The following is a 26,969-nucleotide window of genomic DNA, read 5'->3' on the forward strand; positions in this document are numbered from 1 at the left end:
TTATAGTAGTTATATTCCGTACATAGGAGGCAGTATTATAGTAGTTATATTCTTGTACATTGGAGCAGTATTATAGTAGTTATATTCTTGTACATAGGAGGCAGTATTATAGTAGTTATATTCTTGTACATAGGAGGCAGTATTATAGTAGTTATATTCTTGTATATAGGAGGCAGTATTATATTTGATATATAGAATTCTTGATCTTAAAGGGGTTGTCTCACTTAAGCAAATGGCATTTATCATGTAGAGAAAGTTAGTACAAGCCACTTACAAATGTGTTTTTATAGTTCATGTTTCCTTTGCTGGCTTGATTAATTTTCCCATCACATTATACACTGCTTGTTTCCATGGTTACGACCACCCTGCAATCCATCAGTGGTGGCCGTGCTTGCACACACTACATGATAAATGCCACTTGCTGAAGCGATACAACCGCTTTAAACTGCTGTCACAGGAACATGTGCTGTGTTGGGCTTTTAGTCCTTCCTCACAGAAAGGATCCTGTTATTCCTCAATGTTTTTGAATCGTCTGCAGAGATTGCCCCATGGCTTTCCTTTTCTTAGTTGCCCAATGAGGAGTGACGAATATCATTGTTTTTTATTTTTGTAACTTAGACTTGACTGCGGTTAATAAATGATAATTGTGGTCCCGGGGACTGTCATATGTTGCTGCCGCTCTTGGGCTCTGGCGCCCCCCGCACATTTTGCCGACTCAATCATTGAGCATAGAGATGGCGGTGTCAGGTGTGAATGTGTTATGAACAGTCATTTTCAGAGTAATTCTGATAGCAGCGGGGAGCAGTAAACCGCCACCGACGTGAAGTCAGAATTGAGAGAGAAACAGATTTCAAATTAAAAATTGATCTGCCGGTCGACCTCATAACAATTTCTCCCATAATCACTGCTAGGAAAAGAGCAGAGAATACGGGAAGGGCCACATCTGAATTGGGGCAATAATAGCCAAGGGTAATGTCTGCGGCAAACACCTGATAAATAAAAGATGGTGATGGAAAACTACTTTAAGGATATGAATTCTGATCTATCATCTGAATGAAGCAGATGTTACAATTTAAAGGAAAGCTCCACTTTTGCACGTTATCTTCGCAGCCTTCCTTGGTTCAAATTCACGTAAAATGAGAAACGTTTTTGCTTCATTTCTTGTTTTATTCTAAATTTAAACAGATGAAGCTGATCACAAGTCTGCTGGTTTCCTGTAACTAGAGAGCAATGCATTGTGGGAGGTCAGGTGCTAATGACATAGGTCATGTGACTGCCTGGTGTGCTGATTAACTGGAAACATTAGAATTGTTAATGTCCCTTTGGATGTGAACGGAGAAGAAATGGATTCAGACAAGAGCAGTAAAGTGTGGCGTTAACAAGAACCCATGGACTCCCCTGACACATCAAGTCTTACTTGCATTCCCCATGAGAATATTCTCAAACCGATTTTTGTTAGACGTGTGTATTATGCTGTCCCTCTGTTATTCCTCCTGGAAATGTATGACTATATTGCGTTGTGTTCCTCTATAAGGTCATTTCCCAGTTTTTACGCCGCCCTCAGTTTGCTCGACCCCTTCCTTGTTGTTTCTAGGAGGAGGAGAAGGGATCCTTATTCTAGTGATAAGTGGGGGTCCCAGTATGTAGACACCCATCAATCTAATATGTTTTGCCTATGTAGTGGGTAGCTATGATAAACATTTTTGGATGGACTATCCCTTTAAACAAAACGATTGCAACAGTGACCCCTACAGGTCTTATGACAGTATTGCCATCAGTTAAAATACTGAGGAAAAAATAAATAAATATATATATCTATTTTTTTTTATCCTTTTTCAGATCAGGCCGTCGTGTTTTTTCCAGGCGCCTGCTCGCTGAAAGAGGAAAAATGATTTTCTCAAATTTACTTTGAAGTAAAGCAGCAGAGACAAGAACTTAAATGCATTTAAATATGTGACAAGAAGAAAACTATTGATTTACTGGTTCTATTGTAAGTCAGCGGGGAGTGATAATGGACTGTAACACCGGCTGCAAAGTAAATAGTTCTTTTCCTCTGTAAATTGGCTGCCCTTGTGGGACGTAAAACACAGAACATTACAATCCTGGTGCTTGTTAAGGGGCATGTGGAAATCCATATTTCAGAATTTGGTCTTATTAAGTTGCTTAGATTATGCGCTCTGGGAGTTTGCAAAGTAGCTCTGGGGGGCCCTTGGCTGCCGTAATATACCAGTCATGTAGGTCCTGCCGGTTTTACCATGGAGCTCATTCCGTAGATTCAGCGCGCCATTTTACACACATCTATACTATGTTCTAGGCACCCATCCCCCGCTACTATATAAACTGGGTGGTGATTCTGCTATATTGCACTGCTTGGGGTCCTAGGTGGTAATCGGGGGCCACATCTGCGTATAATTTCCCTGTTCCTCTGTCTTTGGTCACCTCCAGGTTCTTCATTTTTTCTTCTTGCTCCTAAAACATCGTGAAGTAGCCCCAGTGAGTGCGTGAGGGAGCGTTCACCGCACCGTTCTGCTGATCCGTCAGTAGAACAAAAAAAAAACGGATCCATTATTTAGAGCATCAGTTATGATCAGTTTGCGTCACTTTCGTCAGAGATCAGTTATTTTTGACGGGAGAAAAAGTCCTGTAAAAAGTACTTACTGTATCTCCCGTCAAAAATAACTGATCTCTGACGGAAGTGACGTGAACCGATCATAACTGATGCTCTAAATAAGGGATCCGTTTATTTTTTTTGTTCTGTCCTATCGGATGAGAAGAACGGGAAGCAAATGGCGACATGAAGATCAGATAGTGAGCCTCAGTGGCCACAAGGAGAGGAACAGGGATGAAACAACATGGATCCTTGGTTGTTCTTTTTTTTTTTTTAATGATCAGAAATATGGTTATTATTATTTTTTTTTTTTTCTACTTGTAAAAGTTTATTCTTTTTTTTTTCTTGGTTGTCCTTTAAAGGGAATGCACCAGTGGGATTTTATAATATTTGCATATTCTCTCTTGATAATATGGTTTTATTTTTTTTTCCTGTACACGGTTATGAGGTCCGTCATCTTGCCTGAGCTGCTGTTTGACAGTATTCCGTGATTAGCTTTACTGCAGCCCCCTAGATCATAGGAACCTGTAGACTGGAGACGACACATGGACTTCTATAGGAGAGCGTTGTAGGCATCCTCTGTGGTGACCTGTGCTGAAGTCATTTTGCAGGGACTAGAAAAGCTGTGACCTCGCCTAACGTGAATGTTCCTGTGATATCTATATACAGTATATAGGTGTTATCCGTCATTGTAATCCTGCCTGTGATGATGAGATGACTGCTTAGATGCAATCTGTACCAGAACAGCAAAAATGGCAAAGAGGAGACGCTCTCGTAGGGTAAGTATATCAGGCGTCATGGTCAAATTTTGGGGCTTTAATCAGCTGTTAGAGAACATCAAGAATTTGCCATTTGCCGCCTGAGGCGCTGGCTCCTCAGGTACCATGTAGCAGTTCCTCTATTGACAATACTTTGGTCCGGTGGAGTAACCACAGGCAAGACGGAGCAGGAGTTGTGCGTTATTATGAAGCCATAATGATTGCTGATGAGTTTTGGATTAATACTGTATGGAGATCAGTCTTCATACAGTATTAGAATGTATGGGCTCTGATGAGCCGAGGTTGGTTATTTGTGAAGTCGCACGTGATTTCGTTCAATAACTTTGATAGTTGATTTTTTAAATGGAAAACCGAACTCTGCTTCTGGTCTGACTGGTACCTTGGAAGCAAAGCAGAGCTCGGTTTCACGTTTTAAAGAGGTTTTTCTACTTTTTTGAATAACTTCAGTAGTTGATTTTTAAATTCACGCGCGATTTCACGAATAACTTACTTTGGCTCATCGGAGCCCATACATTCTAATACTGTACAGAGATGGATCTCCGTACAGTATTAGGGTCCATTCACACATCCGCATGAATGGGTCCGCATCTGTTTTGCGGAATGAGTGTGGACCCATTCATTTCAATGGGGCCGCAAAAGATGCGGACAGCACACCATGTTCCGTTCCGCAGCCCCCCCCCAAAAAAAATAGAGCATGACCTATTCTTGTCCACATCCACGGACAAGAATAGGCATTTATACGTATCATTGTGCCGGCCATGTCCAGTCCACAAAATGCAGAACGCACATGGCCGGTGTCCGTGTTTTACGGATCCACAATTGGCGGACCGCAAAAACACTTGTGGACGTGTGAATGGACCCTTAATCGGAGGTTCCTGAATAAAGCGACTTCGGATGTAGCATCTGAATTTACTTCACTCATTACTAATAATGATGATGGCATTTTGTAATCCAGGTGAAAGAAGTACTGTAGTAACGACCCCCCCATTATTATCTACTGAACAGACCTCCTACACCAGAGAATATAATCTTTGTAGTGATCACCGTGATGATCAAAAACCAGCCTCACTTTCTGGCCTGTTGCAATAGGGAACATTACCTTTTTTTCCCCTATAAAATATCTGTATATCTGTTTTTTCCACACACAGACTCAGACTAAAGACAAACTTTTTTGTTTTTGTTTATTACGTTCTTTATTCAATTCCTGTGTGGCGTTAGTGTAAACTTTTATGTAAAATATATTTTACATGTACAAGATGATTCGGAGCGGTCATGGTGAAATTCTTTAAAAACAGCATTACAGCCTGGATAAAACAGGTTTCCTAAAAAATAAAACAAAAAAAGCACCCAAAACTGAAATTATTTTCCCAACTAAACAACTTATCTACCACCGGCTTGTGAGAGCGTTTATACGGTGAAAAAAGTAAAATAGCAATTACGTAAAAAGAAAAATCTAGACTTCCCCTAGTAATATCCAGGCAGTAATACTGATGTAGAGACTTTTCTCCATTTCCCGCTGATCTATTGTCATTTTATTGTCTGTAGTATTTTCTCATTCAGAAAATAATCGCTATGTGAAAATATTTTTGTACATTTCGTTATTTTTGTCTTACTAATTAGCCAACAAAGCGCCACGTTGTGCGTTATTTCTTTATATCCTTCCGTGTCCTTTACCAATCTGTTGACCACCGCATAGTCCTACGTCTAGATGAGTATTATGTGATTGTAATGTCGGAGACACAAATTTTTTGAGTTTTTCGCGTTGGGTTCTTGTTCCAACTGGTGCTGGTGGGTTATATATCAAAGGCTATACGTCCATCCCACAATGGAAGGAGGCCTTCGCATCTTGTGGTGGCAGTCCACTTTGGAGATCATATTCCTCTAAGAAGCTTGTAAAGTTTTTATTTTTAAGTTGTTTTTTTCTTTTTACATTTCGAGACACGGGTGACGTATTAAGCTATTAAATAAAGAAGCTATGCCGTTAGACTGCACATATATACAGATTTCCATAAATACACCAGGCAGGGACCTCAAATAAAATCCAGGAGCAGGGACATGACATTCATGGAGGTGAGATCTTCCACTAGTCGTGGTGGTGGAAGAAGAAGAAGAGAAGACACCAAATTTTACAACCGATTGAAAGGTGTTTTCCGATGGGACAAGTAAAAAGTTTGCGACTCACAACATTAAGATCATTAACTGCTGGAGTTTTTTGAGCGAGAATCCTTGTGACGACAGTAACCTGGGGCCGCCCCGGGCTGGGGCAATATGAGTGAACGTAACAGAAAAGTCTGCAGGCGACTGCCAAACATCTTCCTCTTGTGGAGATTTTGGTAATTGTCCATTGTATAAAACATTGAGTCTTCGCGTCGTCGTATCGATGGGAACTGCATCCTGTAGTTGGTGATTTTCTTCCTCTCGTGCGAAAGTCCCGTATTTAGATCTTTAGTTATTGTGCAGACATTCTAGGTCCACCGAGCAGCAGATGCTTCCATTCTGTGGAGAGACGTAGACCATTTAGAAAGATCTTAAAAAATATAACCCTTCCCCCCCACATACACTTTTCAGAGGATCCGTTTACTATGTACAGTGATGGTTGAAAGTTTGGGAACCCTTTGGCGTATTCTATATTTCTGCATAAATTTTAACTAAAATTGCATCTGATTTTCACACAAGTCCTAAAAGTCAAATCAAAGAAAGGAGTCAAGAAATATTAGACTTGGTCATTTACTTAATACCAAGTCTAATATTTTGGGCTCTTTTGATTTGAGTCATTATCTACTTTTAGGACTTTTGTGAAAATCTTATGTTATTTTAGATCAAATTTATGCAGAAAAATTAGAAAATGCTGAAGGGTTCACAAACTTTCAAGCACCACTGAACAACTTGGGAACACTGGGGCAGAAAGGGGAGGGGAGGGGAGGGGGAGGGTCGTCCACTGATGAAATGACCTTATTCCAAGAACCAATTTGCAAATTGGTACTCTGGAAAGTAATGGTCATCTTCTGGGCCCAGCGCCTTCTTGGAACCATGATGATGGCTTCACTGTCTCCACAGATAATACCTAGTGGTATAACTATAGGCACTGGCGTTCCTCCAATAGAGGCAGACCACGGAGCTGCTATGGGGCCCGTTGGGAAAAGGGGCCCGCAGTGGAGGATAGGCCCCTCCCCCTAATTACGTCCAGCTCCAGTATTGTATCCCTACCATCAGTGGAGAAAGCTAAAGGACATCTAGTAAAGGAACTGTACAAAGAATGGTGTAGTTCCTAGATTAGATAGGAGCATCTGCCAGGACCTGTGAGGACATCTAGTAAGGGAACTGCACAGAGCATGGTGTGGTCTCCTGGAAAGACAGAGGCATCTGCCAGGACCTGATATGACATCATCATCATCATCATCATCATCATCACATGTCTTGTATATGTAGGGAAACAACTGCACAGCAGAACATCATCACAGGTCCTTCAACCCCCAACAGTATGAAAGATGAGCTCTCCACTGAGACTAGAATGGAGTGGTAAGAGGAGGTCCTCTTTACTTACCCCCTATTCCCTTTATTTTTTATTCGTATATATGTATAGTACTGCAGACAGTTATTACCAATATTACCTCATGTACCTCACATAGTGACCGTAATATATAACTGACCACATATCTGTACACGCTGCACTGTTATACCGTCTGCTTCTTGCATCAATACACTTCTCTCTCTCTCTCTCTCTCTATATATCTATATATCTGTATACTGCTGTATATATGTGAGGTACGAGGTATAATAGATGCAGTGTGTACAGATATATAGTATATACAGCAGTGTACTGATATGTGAGGTACGAGGTATAATAGATGCAGTGTGTACAGATATATAGTATATACAGCAGAGTACTGATATGTGAGGTACGAGGTATAATAGATGCAGTGTGTACAGATATATAGTATATACAGCAGTGTACTGATATGTGAGGTATGAGGTATAATAGATGCAGGGGGTACAGATATATATTATATACAGCAGTGTACTGATATGTGAGGTACGAGGTATAATAGATGCAGTGTGTACAGATATATGGTATATACAGCAGTGTACTGATATGTGAGGTACGAGGTATAATAGATGCAGTGTGTACAGATATATAGTATATACAGCAGTGTACTGATATGTGAGGTATGAGGTATAATAGATGCAGTGTGTACAGATATATAGTATATATAGCAGTGTACTGATATGAGATACGACGTATAATAGATGCAGTGTGTACAGATATATAGTATATACAGCAGTGTACTGATATGTGAGGTACGAGGTATAATAGATGCAGTGTGTACAGATATATAGTATGTACAGCAGAGTACTGATATGTGAGGTACGAGGTATAATAGATGCAGTGTGTACAGATATATAGTATATACAGCAGTGTACTGATATGAGATACGACGTATAATAGATGCAGTGTGTACAGATATATAGTATATACAGCAGTGTACTGATATGTGAGGTACGAGGTATAATAGATGCAGTGGGTACAGATATATAGTATATACAGCAGTGCACTGATATGTGAGGTAGGAGCTGTAATTTATACCTCACATATCCGTACACTGCTGGACAGGAACAGGCTATGAATGGGCGCCCAATTTAGATTCTTGCTATGGGGCCCAGTGACTTCTATGTACGCCCCTGACTATAGAGGTTGCAGAGGTAGCAGTTACATACTGGAGCCTTAACTTTCCCACGGAGTTTTGAAAGTGTGTCAGTCTTCACTGTGATTCTGCCATTCTATTTATTTTCACCATATAGGAGAATGTGCCTATGTTGTGTCTCTATTGAAATCTATACATTTTGTACCCTTTTATCTCTGCGGCTTAAGCCATTCACTACCATCCAGGAACCTCTTTTAGGCCCCTTTGGTTATATTCATACTATTTCATCCCCGCTATACCTGTACGCATTATATTGCACAGAGAGCCTCGGCCTATTTGGTGCGGTAGGCGACGTGATTCAGCCACGGTTTTCTCTGTAAATCTCCCCCATTAGCCTCCGCCTGACATTGGAGTTGAATGAAGGATCTTTAAAGCCTCGTCTGCCCCAGAAGAAAACATAATGTGACTCAGAAATGTCTGAGACTTGAAAGCGCCGGCCTCGGAAGACATAAACGAGGAGCAGCGGGGAAGCAGAGCGCGACACCCGAGAGGAAACCACTGATCTCTCCCGGTACAGGGGATCACACATCTTACAGCATTTTATAGATCAGGCCTTTACCCGCCACTCACTGAAGGACGATCAAATAGAAATGAACTTCTCTTACTGGGGGGTGGAGAAGACGCTCCGAAGCGCAGTCGGGGTAGCCGTCTCTGGTCTTCATGTTCACCTTGCCCCACACAGTCATCAGCAGAAATCCCATGATAATATAATCTTTGTTATATCTGGGAAAGCTGGGTGACCATTAACCCCTTGACGACATATATCGTACAAGTATGGCACACTCTCATGAGTCGAACAGGTGCCTGCTGTTTCTCACAGCAGAGACCCAGGGCTAATGTCTATGATCGGCAATTATGCTGATCGCAGACATTTAACCCCTTAGATGGCGTGGTCAGTTGTGGCCATGGCATTCCAGGGGAGCAGTGCGCTCTCGGGGTCTGAACTGCTTCCCCACACAGAGATCGGGGGAGCCATTCATTCTCTCTAGTAGTCTGGATCTACGGGCTATTACAGCTGCAGTTCTTATGGAGGTGGCAGGGGTCCATAAGAAAATAGCGAATCTGCCATATACCGCAATACATGGCAATGTAAGGGGGAGGTGATCTCGAGATTGCATATTGAAGTCCCCTGAGTGAAGGGGGGCTTTAAAAAGGTAAAAAAAAAAAAAGTCTTAAAAATCTAAAAAAAATTAATAAATTCAAATCACCCCCTTTCGCTATGATAAAAAAAAATCATATCACCGCTGCATCCCAAAATACTTGAACTATTGAAATATAAACTTATTTATCCCGTACGGCGTACGCCATAACAGAAAGAAAATCAAAATGGCCGATTTGCAGCTTATTCATTGCTTTACCTCACAAAAAAATTTAAGAAAAAGTGATTAACAAGTCACACACTGCAAGATAGTATCAATATAGATAGATCGCCCTGCAAACTGTGAGCCCTCGCTCCGTAGATGGAAACATAAAGTTATGGGGATCAAAATATGGCAATGGAAAGAAAAAAAAGTTTTTTTTATAAAGTTAGATATTTTTTTTTTTCAGTATTCAAACTGAAAATGTATATAAATGCAGCATCGCCGTAATCGTACTGAACCGGAAAATGGTCCGTTTTATCTCATAGGGAAAGTCGTAAAAAAGAAACCCAGAAGACTGTCAGAATTGCCTTTTTCCCCCATTCCACCCCATTTGTGTTCCAGCTTCCCGCTACATTGTAGGCAGTAGTAAATGATGCCGTTAGAAAGTACAACTTGTCTCGCAAAAAGTATGTGAATGGAAAAAGAAAGTTATGGCTCTGGGAAGGCTGGGAGTGAGAAATACCAAAAAAATAATTGCTTGGTCATTATGGGGTTAAAATTCCACACACATGGGCTGGACCTAGTTGGCGAATAGAATGTTAGGTGTCAGTCTTCACTGTATTTCTAACGTCGGAGACGGCAAATGGCAACAATATAACTGCTTCCCATCTGCAAAGAGTTAAGAAATGATCCGAATGAACGAGTGCAACTAAAACAAATGATTTGCATCAATCTGTTTATTTGAAAACCGGAGGCGGCGATCCTCTCCCCGTGAAGCCCGACGTGCCCCCAGCTGGAGGTCGCGCAATCAATTTTAATAATATAAAGAAGCCAGTCCGAGTCCTAAATGAATGGTGTCGGGCCCGGGGACTGGTGCTGTGAGTGGAGTGGTAAGAGCGTGTGATCTCCTCGGGGGTCCTGATGAAGTGAACGCCGCCGATCACCTGATAATGGATTCTGCACACTCCAGACTAACTGCAATTTTTTAAAGTGGGGTTTACTTTTGACCATCCTTTTTATATATTTAGAACCCCCCCCCCCCCCCCCCCCCCCCCAATAATCCGCTCAGAACAAATCACTTTAACGGGCTCATCCTTCCTTCTCTAAATAAAAGCTTAGCCAGTGCAGCAACTTTACAGCATGTTTCAAGATCTCTGATTGCTGTTGGTGAACGGAAACATTCTGCTTTTCACCTAGAGGCTGAAAATCCATGGAGACTAAACACTTCTCATAGCTTAAGGCCTCATGCACACGAACGTTGTTTTATTCCGTGTCCGTTGTTCAGTTTTTCGTGATTTTCTGCGGACCCATTCACTTTCAATGGGTCCGTTGAAAACTCGGCTAATGCACCGTTTGTCATCTGCGTCCGTGGTTCCAGTCCGTCAAAAAAATATTACCTGTCCTATTTTTTTCATGGAAAACGGTTCAACGGTTCAAGTCAATGGGACCGTGAAAAAACGCAAAGGCACACAAGATTGTCATCTGCGTCCGCGCGTCCGTTTTTTTCCTATCATTTGCATGGCAAACTTGACTTAGACTTTTTTGTACTTTCCTTCATGTCTGGTGGTCCTCCAAAAATAAAGGAAGGCACACGGAAACAAAAAACGGAAACAGATCACGTTACAACGGAACCCCATTTTGCGGAACGGAACACAACAACGGTCGTGTGCATGAGTCCTAAAGCTGAAGAATCCTCTGAGAGCCAAACGCATCAGAAGCGCAAATCAGCTTTTTCTTTTCTGGGAATTTGATAGGATGTATCAGTACAGGCGATAGAACTATCAACTCGCAGAGGATTGCCTAGACTGGATACATTGTATCAAACCCTCAGCTGTGAAATATGAATATGAGATCTGTAAAGGTCTTCGGATTCTGGAGGTAAACACAAATGACCCGTTCCCTGCCAGCTTGCAGAGATGTTGAAAATACAATTCAATGATTGTAAAAGGGGCGGAGCTGTGACAATTTTTAGTCAGCTAATTCTAAAAGTGCTCATTAACAGTGATCACATAGGAGCTGCTAAAATGACATCTTTTTTGAAACCCGTACTGCAGTGATATCTCCTTTTGGACGTAATAAAATCTTCTGACCATGATTTAAAGGGGTATTCCGGTTGTTTGACGTTATCCCCTATCCACCAATCACAAGAACGAGGGCCCCATACCCCCTGAAATGAACAGAGTGGTTGGTCGGCATGCGTGCAGCCCCTCCACTGATTTCTATTCAGTACAGCACTGGGGTAACTCCGAAATTCCCATAGAAATGAATGGAGTGGCTGCACGCATGCCAGGCCGGCTGCTCCGTTCATTTCAGGGGGCTTCAGGAGGTACGGGGCCTCTATTCTTATGATCGGTGGGGTCCCAGTGGTAGGACCCCCACCAGTCTACTAGTTATCCCCTATCCTGTGGATAGGGGATAACTTCAAACAACTGGAAAACCCCTTTAAAGGAGTTATCCAACCCCTATAATGGCCCCTAAAATGCCCAGGCACCACATACAGGTTATACTTGCCCCTCTCGCCGTGTCGCTGCTGATTCCCGCCACCGCATCTTCCCGTCAAGTGGATCAAAAAATCTGGCGATAGGGGAGGGTTCAGCCAATAGCAGGCCGCAACGGGAACCAGCCTTCCAAGCGTCACCCGCGATGTTAGGGAGACTCGTCCCATCGTGGCCTGGTATTGGCTGCACCCACCCCCGTCGATGGATGTTTAGATCTGCATGACGGGGAGATGCAGCAGCGGCTGTGTGGGCATCCAGAGCGACGCGGGGTAAGTATAATCTATATGTGGTGCCCGGGCATTTTGGGAGGTCATTACAGGGGTGAGATAACCCTTTATGGACATTTTTAGATCTTGGGAAAGAAGGATCAGTGAAATGTTTACCTTGCATTTACAAGTTGTACACGGAGATCCGGACATGGTCCATACAGAGCCGCTGAGCCGGGTCACCCCATGGCTGTCTTCACAGGTCTTCTTGATGTCGTAGGTGATGTTATCTGCTAAGCAGGGGTCGTTCACGCAGTGTGGGCAGCACTCGCCCTCTGACACAGCCGTGTACTCGCAGCTCAGAGACGGGCAGCTCAGGGGCCAGCAGTCCACCTCCCCCGCCTGCGGACACACAACGTCACAGACGCTTGTTAGTGACTTTAGAAGATTTCACCGACATCGAGACTTTGCCTTCCTAAACTTGTTAATTTCATAGATATCATCTCCCTCCTCAAGGGCGGGACCTTACCCATGACCAGGAAGAACATAAAAAGAGGAGGGGCCAAGGGTGAAGTGTAAGACAGGAAGGAGGAGGTATAAGGAGGGGTGTTGGGGGGGGGGGGGGGGGAGCGGTAGGCTATCCTCACAATGGGCAGGAAGGGGGCACTGTATAGTGAAATGGAGGATAGACAGCAGAGAGCAAGGACGAGGAGGTCGCGTGGCTGAGGCTTGCACTGTGAGAAGCACATTGATCTCCACAGCAGTGGACAGGGAGGTCCTTAAGGGATCAGATGTAATAATTGGATTTACCCATCATGTGTGGTAGTTTAAGAAACCCAAACCAGAAGTGGCTCCAGAAGAGGAAGGCACCAAAGGGGAGAACAAGACATGAAGGAAGGGGAGGAGCTTAGGGATGGACAGGAGAGAAACGGGATATAAAATAAGGGGAGGAGCTTAGGGAGGGATTAGGGGGGGCACAAGATGAAGGAATGGGAGGGGCATGAGGAAAGAGGAGGAGCTTGGGGGGATAGGACATAAAGAAAGAGGAGGAACAGGATATAAAAAAGGGAAGGGGCTTAAGGAGGGACAATGGGAAGGAACACTGATGAATGAAGGACAAGAACCTGGAGAGAGGAACAAGACATACATTGGGAATGGGGAAGCGTAGGGAGAAGGTGAGGAACAGGAGATAAAAGAAGGGGAGGAGCTTCGGGAAGGACTAGGATAAAGCACAGGACAAAGGGGAGGAGTTTAGGAAAGGACTAGGATAAAGCACAGGACATGAAGGGGAGGAGCTTAGGAAAGGACTAGGATAAAGCACAGGACATGAAGGGGAGGAGTTTAGGAAAGGACTAGGATAAAGCACAGGACATGAAGGGGAGGAGTTTAGGAAAGGACCAGGGTGAAGGACAGGAAAGAAGAGGCAGCAGTAATGTCCTGCCCTGGTGCATGGTTGTTACTTGGTTCTTTTGCACTGCGGCGGTCCTTCGGGTGTCCACTATAATACTTGGGGACCTACACAGCATATGCCGCCAATGGCTTCAGCCAGTGGTGACATCTCTAGCTCTTTGTAATTGGATATTGGTGACTGGTTGACTCCAAATGACTGCATGTATTGTGTTGTGGTGGGAATATTACGGCACAGCTTAGACTGGGTCCAGTGTAGACTCTATATACCACAGTCTGTCCTTACCAGGCAGCGGCACTCCTGGCAGCTGTAGGTCCACTTGTCTCCGCTGTGGTAGAGTCTGCGGCCACTTTGATCCAGGCACTGGCTGGTGACTCTGGTGTCGCACTCCGGGCAGCAGAACAGGTCAACGCTCGGGTTCTGGCAGTCGCACGCGGTCCTTCGGCAAAAGATTTTCCCGTCCTGTCAGGGAAAGATAGCAGAAATGTCAATTGTTCTGCTCCGAGTATGTGAGATAAGAATCCACCACTGAGGAGGGCGTCATCCTCTAAAACAAAGCTTTGTGTCTATATGTTCGCTTCCAAAGCTGCATCACTATCGGTGCAACTCAGCGGAGCTGACATTACAGACCGGACGCTGCTGCTTTGCATCGCAGGAGATGTTTTCCTCTATACATTGTGTGCACTCCACATCTCCTCTGATGCAACCCCACAGGGAGAAGCCTTGAGATGTGAAAACAGCAAAATTCTGAATGCAGCTCTGGGTGTGAATAGAGCTTAAGACCTCCTATAACCCCTGCTTAGGTTGGAGGATTATTTTTATTTTTTTGGTCTGAATTGCTGAACACATTTTATGGCAAGTTCTCTTAAATTTCAGAAGTGCTAGTCAATATGAACTTCACTGCAACCACCAAATAAACCTTTCTCAGACCCCTGAATGGCATATGTTCCTAATCTGTGGGGTTCCCTGATCTGAAAATCCCTCCATACATGCGCTCTCCACTCCAACAACAGAAAGCTCCTGATCAGAAGGCTCTTTTGTCTATCTGCTTTAGTAGGACACATGGTATGTTGCCTCCAGCAGACCACCCAAGTGTCCTCTTTTGGAGGGACTGTCCCTCTTTTTGACCCAAGTCCCTCTTTTCTACAGAAATGTCCCTCTTTTTAAACTGAGGTATAGATTTTCATTACTACATTTACAATATTGACCCAGAAAGTATTTGTCTGGTTCCGATCTATATATTTGACCCACCCTGTAGATTATTTCATTATTTGATTCAATTAGAAATTTAGAAATTTCTCCATTCAGATAATTTTTTTACTATTGATGTGCATAAATGTGCTGGAAAAATAGATCTTTCACGCAATGAACCATAATTGTCTCTCTTAGAACGTCCAAAAATTTGGGACAACACCTTTAGGACTCTTGCACACGAACGTATTGGTTCCGTTCCGTACATTGGGGACCGCAATTTGCGGTCGCCAATGCACGGGCAACGTCTGTGTGGCGGCGGGGACGGATCCAGACCCATTCAAGATAGAGCAAGTTCTATTTTTTTGCGGAAAGGAAGCACGGAACGGAACCCCATGGAAGCACTCCGTAGTGCTTCCGTGGGGTTCCACTCCGTAGTGCTTCCGTGGGGTTCCACTCCGTAGTGCTTCCGTGGGGTTCCACTCCGTAGTGCTTCCGTGGGGTTCCACTCCGTAGTGCTTCCGTGGGGTTCCACTCCGTAGTGCTTCCGTGGGGTTCCACTCCGTAGTGCTTCCGTGGGGTTCCACTCCGTAGTGCTTCCGTGGGGTTCCACTCCGTAGTGCTTCCGTGGGGTTCCACTCCGTAGTGCTTCCGTGGGGTTCCACTCCGTAGTGCTTCCGTGGGGTTCCACTCCGTAGTGCTTCCGTGGGGTTCCACTCCGTAGTGCTTCCGTGGGGTTCCACTCCGTAGTGCTTCCGCGGGGTTCCACTCCGTAGTGCTTCCGCGGGGTTCCACTCCGTAGTGCTTCCGCGGGGTTCCACTCCGTAGTGCTTCCGCGGGGTTCCACTCCGTAGTGCTTCCGCGGGGTTCCACTCCGTAGTGCTTCCGCGGGGTTCCACTCTGTAGTGCTTCCGCGGGGTTCCACTCCGTAGTGCTTCCGCGGGGTTCCACTCCGTAGTGCGTCCGCGGGGTTCCACTCCGTAGTGCTTCCGCGGGGTTCCACTCCGTAGTGCTTCCGCGGGGTTCCACTCCGTAGTGCTTCCGCGGGGTTCCACTCCGTAGTGCTTCCGCGGGGTTCCACTCCGTAGTGCTTCCGCGGGGTTCCACTCCGTAGTGCTTCCGCGGGGTTCCACTCCGTAGTGCTTCCGCGGGGTTCCACTCCGTAGTGCTTCCGCGGGGTTCCACTCCGTAGTGCTTCCGCGGGGTTCCACTCCGTAGTGCTTCCGCGGGGTTCCACTCCGTAGTGCTTCCGCGGGGTTCCACTCCGTAGTGCTTCCGCGGGGTTCCACTCCGTAGTGCTTCCGTGGGGTTCCACTCCGGTGCCCCATGTATTGCGGAACCGGTGTATGCCGCCCGCAATACGGTCACGGGCACACAACGGCCGTGTGCAAGAGGACAAGTGGCGGATGCATACCACCCTAATGAGAGATGCGATGATGGCCATACTTTCCGGGTCTTTTCATAATTGATATAAAATGAATATTTTGATTTGGATATTTTTAAGGTGGAAATATTCTTTTTTTCGTTTTGGAGATTATCTAAGGAAATCAGGTCTGCACTAAATATGTTTAACTGTTGGGGGGCACCTGCGAGTGGGTCTGGTCAGTCATTGCGTACAGCCGCCCGACCTCTTTTCCTGCAGGAAATCAATTGCAAACCGCGATAAATATATGATGCTGGTTCTCCCCCTGCGCTGATCCACAGAAGCTCCAGCTCCTTGAAGGAACACTTGTATTTCTTCAGGATTGATATTCAGCCTCTTCCGGCATTTTCAACAAACCTCTGATAATCTGCCCCCATTCAATCAATGACATTATTCTTCGTTAATTCTTTGAAGATCCCCCCCCCCCAAACACAAAATTTTTCTTCTCTACTGAAAAAACCCCTCTGTGTTTGGAATAAGCTCCAGGGCAAATCCAGAGTGAACCAATTTCACATCTCATCAATTATGTGAATGAAATCTTTAAGTAGCTGCCTGCCTCTCAGACCTGTCACCGCGATACTTAGCCACATACTGGCTCCGGAATTAGAGGGAAGAAAATAATTTTCAATACGCCCGGGCAGCACAGGTGGCCCCGTATCAATTTAAAAAAAGGAACACTTCATTAAAAACCTAGCAGACAGCTGTGACAGGACCGCTGGAGTCGGCGCGCCTTAAATATTACTCTTTATGCCCCAGTTTCCTATGTGAAGGACGTCGATATCGCACAATTCAGGCACCAGTAAGACTTGGATCGAGGCAGGAACAACCCAGCTTTCCCGTACCCCTTATTTTAGTTTAAAATTTCATTCTAGACGCCAGAGGTGCAAGGGGTCCGTCTGCAGTTCACCTTTCTGGAGTGACTGGTGTTTTTATTAACCCATTAAAAACCATTATCTAGTGGACAGGGGTGATCGATTTCTTCATTGCAAGTTGGACCCCACACCACCGTGACCCCATTAGCAGCTGGAAATGGTAAGGTTAGGGCTATTATGGTTTTTACACGCTCCATTTCCTTCTAGTCCTCAATCATTTACTACTTATTGCTTCTCAGGCTCCTTTAAAGGGGTTCTCCGCTTAGTAATATCCCTGTTAGAAGGGTCCCTTGGGAACAAGATGATTACAAAGTGTTTCTCTTGCTGGGACCTCCAGTGATCAGCTGTAATGATGCAGTAAGTTGAATTTCCCTGCAGCACCCCCACAGGGGAAATGAAGAATTACACATTGTCCGCTTACATCAGTGGGCTGCCTGTATAAAACAGGACAAGACAGGTCCTCCAGAGCAAGAGACGCTCCTTGTAACTGCTCCGAGAATCCCCTCCTAACTCCTAGCTGTGATGTCTAACCTCCGGCACTCCAGCTGTGGTGAAACTACAACTCCCAGCATGCTCTATTCATTTCTATGGAGTTCTGAGAACAGCCAAGCAAGTGTACATCTTGGGAGTTGTAGTTTTAGCACCACTGAAGGTTAGTCATCACAGTCCTAGGGCGTATGGCAATGTTTTTTTTTTTAAGTGGACAAACCCTTAAGGGTGATGGTGGCCCCCCCTTAACTGTTGGGCAACATAGTAGCCAAACAGGTATTTTCCTCCCAGCATCTGCTGCTGGGCTGATTTACAGCCAGGTGAGGTCAAATACTGGATCAGATTTTAAATGCCAGTCCGGGTTTTGGCAGCACCTGGCTGTCCTTAAATAGGCAGCTGGGCTCAGAAGCCGTGTCTCTGTGTTGGGATCTGGGAACCTTGTGTCTGGATGAAGGCTTGAAAACAGGTTGGTGCTGCTATCAGCAAGGACTCTTTGAGGCAGAATTGCCGCATGGTGTGAATTACCCCCAATAGCGCAAGGTGACTTTTTTTGTTTGCTTATGACGCTTGTTTTGTCACTTGCCTAAAGTGTGAATAAGACACTGAACTGTTTGATCCAAAGAACTTGTTGTTGCCTTTATACTGCGTCCGCTAATCCTGTCTACCAGAGCGAGACCCCACAACATGTACACCGCCTGTGACTGCCCTGATAGGATGATGCATACATGTACACCGCCTGTGACTGCCCTGATGGGATGATGCATACATGTACACCGCCTGTGACTGCCCTGATGGGATGATACATACATGTACACCGCCTGTGACTGCCCTGATGGGATGATACATACATGTACACCGCCTGTGACTGCCCTGATAGGATGATGCATACATGTACACCGCCTGTGACTGCCCTGATAGGATGATGCATACATGTACACCGCCTGTGACTGCCCTGATGGGATGATGCATACATGTACACCGCCTGTGACTGCCCTGATGGGATGATACATACATGTACACCGCCTGTGACTGCCCTGATGGGATGATACATACATGTACAGCTCCTGTGACTGCCCTGATGGGATGATACATACATGTACAGCTCCTGTGACTGCCCTGATGGGATGATGCATACATGTACACCGCCTGTGACTGCCCTGATGGGATGATGCATCCATGTACACCGCCTGTGACTGCCCTGATGGGATGATGCATACATGTACACCGCCTGTGACTGCCCTGATAGGATGATGCATACATGTACACCGCCTGTGACTGCCCTGATGGGATGATGCATACATGTACACCGCCTGTGACTGCCCTGATGGGATGATGCATACATGTACACCGCCTGTGACTGCCCTGATGGGATGATGCATACATGTACACCGCCTGTGACTGCCCTGATGGGATGATACATACATGTACAGCTCCTGTGACTGCCCTGATGGGATGATGCATACATGTACACCGCCTGTGACTGCCCTGATGGGATGATGCATACATGTACACCGCCTGTGACTGCCCTGATGGGATGATGCATACATGTACACCGCCTGTGACTGCCCTGATGGGATGATGCATACATGTACACCGCCTGTGACTGCCCTGATAGGATGATGCATCCATGTACACCGCCTGTGACTGCCCTGATGGGATGATGCATACATGTACACCGCCTGTGACTGCCCTGATAGGATGATGCATACATGTACAGCTCCTGTGACTGCCCTGATGGGATGATGCATACATGTACACCGCCTGTGACTGCCCTGATGGGATGATACATACATGTACACCGCCTGTGACTGCCCTGATAGGATGATGCATCCATGTACACCGCCTGTGACTGCCCTGATGGGATGATGCATCCATGTACACCGCCTGTGACTGCCCTGATGGGATGATGCATACATGTACACCGCCTGTGACTGCCCTGATAGGATGATGCATACATGTACAGCTCCTGTGACTGCCCTGATGGGATGATGCATACATGTACACCGCCTGTGACTGCCCTGATGGGATGATACATACATGTACACCGCCTGTGACTGCCCTGATAGGATGATGCATACATGTACACCGCCTGTGACTGCCCTGATGGGATGATGCATACATGTACACCGCCTGTGACTGCCCTGATGGGATGATGCATACATGTACACCGCCTGTGACTGCCCTGATGGGATGATACATACATGTACACCGCCTGTGACTGCCCTGATGGGATGATACATACAGTACATGTATGTCTCTATCACTGGACTGTGATCGCTCCTCCTGTCGGTGGCTGACCGTATCTCATTGTGCTGCGCGCCGGGCGCTTTACGCGCTGTTCAGTTTCTGCAGCACAAGCACAATCTGCCCTATATGAACATACACACAGGGATTAATTATTTCGGTATTTCCTCTCCAGGTACCGGCTTCACTCGTACAAGTCTATATGAACAAGCGACTAATGATTCTGTTCAGCCAGAGGCTTATTATCTGCTGTGAAACTACAAATCTCAGCATGCTGCTCCAACACGGATGTCTGGGATGTTTTCAGTTCAATGAGTAGACCCCCCTCCCCATGCAGACGGACCGGTCAGACGTACCTCCCTACATCATGACGCTGCCCCGTCTGTCTAAGGCTACTTTCACATTAGCATTTTTTGCGGCTCCGTCATGGATCAGAAAAAACGCTTCCGTTACCATAATGCAGCCGCATGCATCCATTCTGAACGGATCCGGTTGTATTATGTCTTCTATAGCCATGATGGATCCGTCATGAACACCATTGAAAGTCAATGAGGGACGGATCCATTTTCTATTGTGTCAGTGAAAACTGATCCGTCCTTATTGACTTACATTGTGTGTCAGGACGGATCCGTTTGGCTGCAGGTGGCGTTTTGGTGTCGGCCTCCAGAGCGGAATGAAGACGGATCGGAGGCAAACTGACGCATTCTGAGCCGATCCTTTTCCATTCAGAATGCATTAGGGCAAAACTGATCCCTTTTGGACCGCTGAGCCCTGAACCGATCTCACAAACGGAAAGCCACAACGCCAGCGTGATAGTAGCCTAACCCTCATCTGCTGAAATTCTTTGTGCTGCTGAGGAACCTTGTTCCTTCTAAAAGTGGCCTCCCAGTTCTCTCGTGTGCAGTCCTTCCATAATATATCACCCACCACTAGAGGGAGCTCACTGCAGCTAGTATCGAACTGAACGGGGCTGTTCAATGCCACTCTGGGCGCCACGACACATGCCCTGCTGCCTCTGTGGTAGGTTTGCCACCTGTATCCACTTTCACAGGACCCCATCAACATTGCTGTCTGCATTGCAAGGTCATGCTTTAATACAGCAGGATGTCGGCATTATCTTAGTGCATCTATAGTATAACCTACGCATTTCAGCCGATCTAACCAGGATGATTCTTGAACGGTCACACCTCGCGGCTGCTGTCCTCCTGACGCATGTGGCATATGGCGCGCTGTCTATCTGCAGATGGCTGGGTTGAATAAGGTCAGCGCTGAAGCAATACACTCGCAGTCATTACCTGCCACGTTCCCTCAATTCTCAGCACATTCAATTACTATCATCTCCGGTATTCACAGCTATAATGATGGTGAAGGTATTACTTGTCATTAGCCAGGCTGCCGGAGCGACAGGTGCAAAGTCCTAATCCCCCGGCTAATAACCGGCAAAATATTAACATTCACCGCAATAAAAACTCACAAAAAGCCGATAAACCGCTAAAGGCCAGCCCTGCAACGGAATCACTTAACATTTACCGCACTTGGAGACTGAGACGGGATCATGGCTGGGCTCTGCCATCCCCCTGTTCTAGACATGTGATGTGGGTATAAAACGCGTCTTGTGATTTATTTATGAAGCTAAATTACCGGGTGAACGTTGGCGAGGAGGAGTCGTAAATTATATGGGTGATTACAAACGACTCGCTCATTGATTCCCAACTGCTAAACACTCAATCATTATTAGTGCTGTTACCACCCCTCCCTGCGAACGCTGGCAGCCGCTGCCCCTCTCTCCTGCGCGTGCGCACTGTGACGACTTAACGCCGCAGCAAACAGTTAAAGCGCTCATTATTCTATGCCTCTCACCATGTTCTTAAAGGGACGCTCCTAACAAACATGTTGGAGGGGCCGAGGGGTGGAGCATGACACACTGATACCCTCAGTGTTCCTTTAAGGGATTGTTGCAGATATGACGGGCTAGAGAAAGACTAAGGGGTTAACAAATCAACCATAATCCACAACCAAACGGCTTTGTATTAAATCCCCTTCCTCCATATACCCTAATAACCAGTGTGGAGAAATGATTACTTAGGTACTGGATCCTCCCAAATTATGCACCCCCTTCTGAATCATGTACCTATAGCCTAAAAACTATATGGAAAGCTGATGTACATGGGCCCAGGGAGTGTCTGCTCTGCCTAATAAAATGTCCCCTCAATCTTTTCCATATACCCTAATAACCCATATGGAAATGTGACTCCCCCATCCGGAGAGGTGCACTTCCCAGCAGGGGCCGCCCGTCTCTTACTGGTGGGGAGTCCGTCGCTGGTACGCTCGTGGATAGACGTCTGCTCGGCAGTATTTTTAGCTTCCATCCACTTTCCCGTCGCTTCCTCGCAGCTGTGTTGTCGACTCCAATATAGAAATCTGCATATTCATCTAATCTGCAAAGTGTCAGTTACGGATGATTCCAGGTTGGAGATTTGCTTCTTCTGAAACAGACACCCAAAGTGATGTGCGGAAAATGCTGCGGCAGGGGCCGGGCGTTCAGCATTTGCATATCCCATTTCATTCTCCGGTTGATTACAGTCACATTATCGTCAACCATGTGCAGACTTACTGGAAACTTGAAAGAGGACTTCATCCAGAATGGAGGTCCCGCGGTGAGGCCCCATCCGCGTCCCCTCATGGCTGTGACCACGGAAATATCATAGAATAGAAGGGAACACGTTCCATAGAGGCCGCGCCATAGAAATGGGCCCAATCAGATCCACATGGGAAGGGCTCCCCACCAAAGAGCTGCTGTGATGGGGCAGGAGGTCATACTACAGGTGTGAACAGGCACTACATTACGCATTTTGCTGCCTAGGAACCAATCTAGTGATCATGGACATATCAGCTTGTTGTATATCAGAAGTTGCGAACGCGCCTGTATAACGGATTACAGCGCCGCCTAGTCAAGTATAATAGGAAAATGTGCTTGTTCCCCCAATTACATAAATTCTGGGGCTCCTCCCTCCCTCCCCCACTCGTCTCCATACCTGCCAGACAATAACCAAGTCTACTGACTGGAATTACCACGGTCACTACTGACTGCAGCATCTGACACAGGGAAGGGGCCCCCTCTGCACACCCATCAGTGCCTCTCAATCCTATCAGGTGGGTTCCATGACGTCATATTACGGTATGTGATTAAAGGGGTAGGATTCGTTAAAGAATCACAGGTTCAAGTCCTAGGAAGACGAAGACCAATTAAGTTTAATAGAAAAATAGTAAAAATAAGAAAGTCCAGCCCCCTACAAAAATATTTTTCCACTTAAAATCTAAAAAAGATGTATGGTACCACCAAAATTATAAGGACCTAGTGCTATATTAGTGTTACTCACTTATACAGTCCTGATCAAAAGTTTAAGACCACTTGAAAAATGGCAAAAAATCATATTTTACATTGTTGGATCTTAACAAGGTTCCAAGTAGAGCTTCAACGTGCAACAAGAAGAAATGGGAGGGAGACAAAACATTTTTTGAGCATTCAATTTAATGAAAACAACGAATAAACTGAAACAGGCTGTTTTTCAGTTGATCAAAAGTTTAGGACCAAACCTCCAAAAAAAACTAAACCCCCCAAAACAGAAATCCAACTTCCAAACATGAACTCTGTAATGAGTAGCTCCGCCGTTATTGTTTCGGCATGCTTGATGCAAGCGTTTCCATGAGGTGAGTGGGAACATTTCTCCAAGTGGTGAAGACGGCCGCACGAAGGCCATCTACTGTCTGGAACTGCTGTCCATTTTTGTAAACTTCCCTTGCCATCCATCCCCAAAGGTTCTCAATTGGATTTAGATCAGGAGAACACGCAGGATGGGCCAAAAGAGTGATGTTATTCTCCTGGAAGAAGTCCCTTGTCCTGTGGCCATTGTGTACTGTAGCGTTGTCCTGTTACCACACAGACGAGGGCCCTCAGCCATGAGGAATGCTCTCTCCCACATCTGGACATAGCCAGCGGCCGTTTGACGCCCCTGCACTTCCTGAAGCTCCATTGTTCCACTGAAGGCATTATGGCGCCCCCTCCGCTGTGGCGCGTAGAAAACATCTCAGGTGGGATCTGCTTGTCCTGCCAGTAACATTGGAAACCATCAGGACCATCAAGGTTAAATCTTTTCTCATCAGAGAATAAATCTTTCTTCCACCTTTGAATGTCCCATGTTTGGTGCTCTCTTGCAAAGTCCAAACGAGCAGTTCTGTGGCGTTCAAGGAGACGAGGTCTTTGAAGACGTTTTTTGTTTTTGAAGCCCTTCAATCTCAGGTGCCGTCTGATGGTTATTGAGCTGCAGTCAGCACCAGTAAGGGCCTTAATTTGGGTCGAGGATCGTCCAGTGTCTTGACGGACAGCCAATTGGATCCTCCGCCTCAGTACTGACGACATTTTTTTGGGTCTTCCACTTGACTTTTTTGTTCCATAACCCTCAGGATCATTTAAGAAATTCCAAATGACTGTCTTACTGCGTCCCACCTCAGCAGCGATGGCGCGCTGTGAGAGACCCTGCTTATGCAGTTCAACAACCCGACCACGTTCAAAAAGGGAGAGTTTTTTTGCCTTTGCCATCACAACGTGTGACTACCTGACAGAAGATGACAATGAATCCACATCTTTGCACAGATTTGGCCTTTTAAAGGCATGTGGTCCTAAAATGTGGATCAGCTGAAAAACAGCCTGTTTCAGTTTAATCGGTTTTTTAAATTAATTGAATGCTCAAAAAATGTTTTGTCTCCCTCCCATTTCTTCTTGTTGCATGTTGAAGCTCTACTTGGAACCTTGTTAAGATCCAACAAGGTAAAATATGATTTTTTGCCATTTTTCAAGTGGTCTTAAACGTTTGATCAGGACTGTATATCTCTGACATATTCCACAGCGCTGTACAGACATTGCCATCCCTCTGTCCCCAGGAGCTCACAATCTATGTTCCCTATCATTATGTCTTTGGAGTATGAGAAACAAACACGGGAAAAGATGTAACACTCCATGCAGATGTGATCCATGGTCAGACCTAGGATTCCAGTGTGCAGGGCACCAGTGCTAACCACCGAGCCACCACTAACCACTGAGCCACCCATAGAAAAAAGCTAACCTGATTTATACCGCGCTGCTCATGGGGAGGAATTAAATGCAATAAATAAAGACGCCATTGATGGTTTTCCCTATTAACCCTCCAAATAATTTAATAAAAGACAGAAATTATAAACCAAAATCATGCAAAAAATAAAATCAGAAACCTGGTCCTGCTGAAGCCCCACAATAGGCTGGTCCTTAAAGGGGTGGCCCAGCTTTCAAGCCTTCAGTGGTCTTTTAGACAGATGGACAGGTTCACTCTGCAGCCAATGACTGGCCTCAGCAGAGAGGTGTCCACAAGCGACACCTGGGGACACGTCACCTCTGAGGCCAGTCATTGGCTGCAGTGATGCTCATGAGCCCGTCCGTCCAGACGTTTACAGGATGGTGACTGGAACACTGCTGAATGGAGCAGCGGAGAGCAGGTAAATGTGGATGGTTCTACAGGTGCAATATGCTGCAGGGGTCTATTAAAGTCCCAAAGGCTGGACAACCCCTACAAGGGGTTAACATTAGTCCATTCCATAGAGAGATTCCCTGATACAATGCTACCACCAAAGGCGTCCTTTACAGCTTTCCGTTTCTGAGATCCGTTCAGGGCTCTCGCAAGCGGTCCAAAACGGATCAGTTTTGCCGTAATGCATTCTGAATGGAAAAGGATCGGCTCAGAATGCGTCAGTTGGCCTCCGATCCGTCTCCATTCCGCTCTGGAGGCCGACACCAAAACACTGCCTGCAGCCAAACGGCTCGTCCTGGCGCACAATGTAAGTCAACAGGGACGGATCAGTTTTAACTGACACAATAGAAAACGGATCCGTCCCCCATTGACTTTCAGTGGTGTTCAAGACGGATCCTTTATGGCTATAGAAGACCGAATACAACCGGATCCGTTCATGACGGATGTAGGCGGTTGTATTATTGTAACGGAAGCGTTTTTGCAGATCCAGGACGGATCCGTTATGCAGGCCATAGACTTCTATTATGGCGGAATGCCTCCGTTAGGCATTCCGTCATAGAATTGCGTTATGGTCCGTGGTAACGGAATCCATAACGCAATTCACTTTTTACCAACAAACGAAGTGTGAACGAATTTCATAAGCGGAAATTCGCTCATCTCTACTCGCGATGTCTGGGGGAGCCCAGAGCACAGCACGTCCAGCAGACTCTTCAAACATGACAGAACGAGCGAGCGGATTTGTAGATGACTGCAGGAACTGGCGGTGAAGAACCGCCAACTGGGCGCCAATACAACACATTGCCTGATATCTCCTCTCTTCATAGGCCTACCGTGTTTGTACACAGCTTCCATGCAGAGCTCCGTGTCTCCATGGTTACAAATTTCAAACACGCCTCGTGTAGTTTAACCTTTTTCACGTGCTGTTCCTTTCCATGTCTAGATTTTTAGCAGAACATAAAGGGCAGAGGAAGGTTTGCTACAATGCATCAGTGCATGTAAAATGGATCGGTCTAGAGTCCAAGCTGCAGGTTGTCTAGACTGGATACAATGTAGCAAAAATGTTATCATAGATATTATGTTTCAAGAATGTTTCCATTAGCTGACAGCAAGCAGAAACCATAAACAACAGTAACGTTTTGTCATGACCGGGGTCAGTTATGTCTTCTTCGCATTTACCTTGCATGAACATACAGAACATCTGTCTTCTTTTAGGGTCCAGACTTGGCCGTTGCGTTTCAGCCCGCCTTCATGGGGACAGTCTCCCGTACAAGACGGTCCGGACGTGCAAAGACAGTCAAATCCGCCTTCTAAGTTGACGCAAGCTGAATCGTTCCAGCAGGTGTGAGTCCTTAAAGCGCATTCATCAATGTCTGCAAAGACAAAATGCATTTCAGTCATTCAATTCCAAGTATGTTTCTGACCTTTATAGGGGTTGTTCACACTTGGGGACGTTTTCTACAGACCCCCCCCCCCCCCCCCCCATCATGGTGTCAGTCATACTTAGATTCAGCGGTGGGGATTACCTATCACTGCCCCGTTGGCTCTACAGGTCCCGGTTCTCCTCGCATCAACATCCTGTTTGACGCGGTCACGTGATCGCTTCTGTCAATGACTGGTCGCAACAGTGACATGTCACCCACACGTCAGGTCACGTGACACATGACTGCTGCAGCCATTTATTGTCTT

The 26,969-nt window shown here is 45.8% G+C and overlaps 1 protein-coding gene across 2 annotated transcripts in view; it reads right to left on the minus strand.

Moving 5' to 3' along the window:
• Positions 1-5,269: 5,269 nt before the first annotated feature.
• The window catches only part of NELL1 (neural EGFL like 1), a 596,336-nt gene continuing 574,636 nt past the window's right edge, over positions 5,270-26,969 (minus strand). For both annotated transcript variants that reach the window (XM_040409754.1, XM_040409753.1), the window contains 4 exons: positions 26,460-26,653; positions 13,789-13,965; positions 12,273-12,497; positions 5,270-5,883 (listed from right to left, as the gene is read on the minus strand). In XM_040409754.1, coding sequence (XP_040265688.1) covers positions 5,833-5,883; positions 12,273-12,497; positions 13,789-13,965; positions 26,460-26,653 — 647 coding nt within the window. In that variant the 3' untranslated portion in view covers positions 5,270-5,832. The remainder of the gene's footprint in view (positions 5,884-12,272; positions 12,498-13,788; positions 13,966-26,459; positions 26,654-26,969) is intronic.

The sequence above is a fragment of the Bufo bufo genome, chromosome 10, assembly GCF_905171765.1.
Source record: "Bufo bufo chromosome 10, aBufBuf1.1, whole genome shotgun sequence".
NCBI lineage: Eukaryota > Metazoa > Chordata > Amphibia > Anura > Bufonidae > Bufo > Bufo bufo.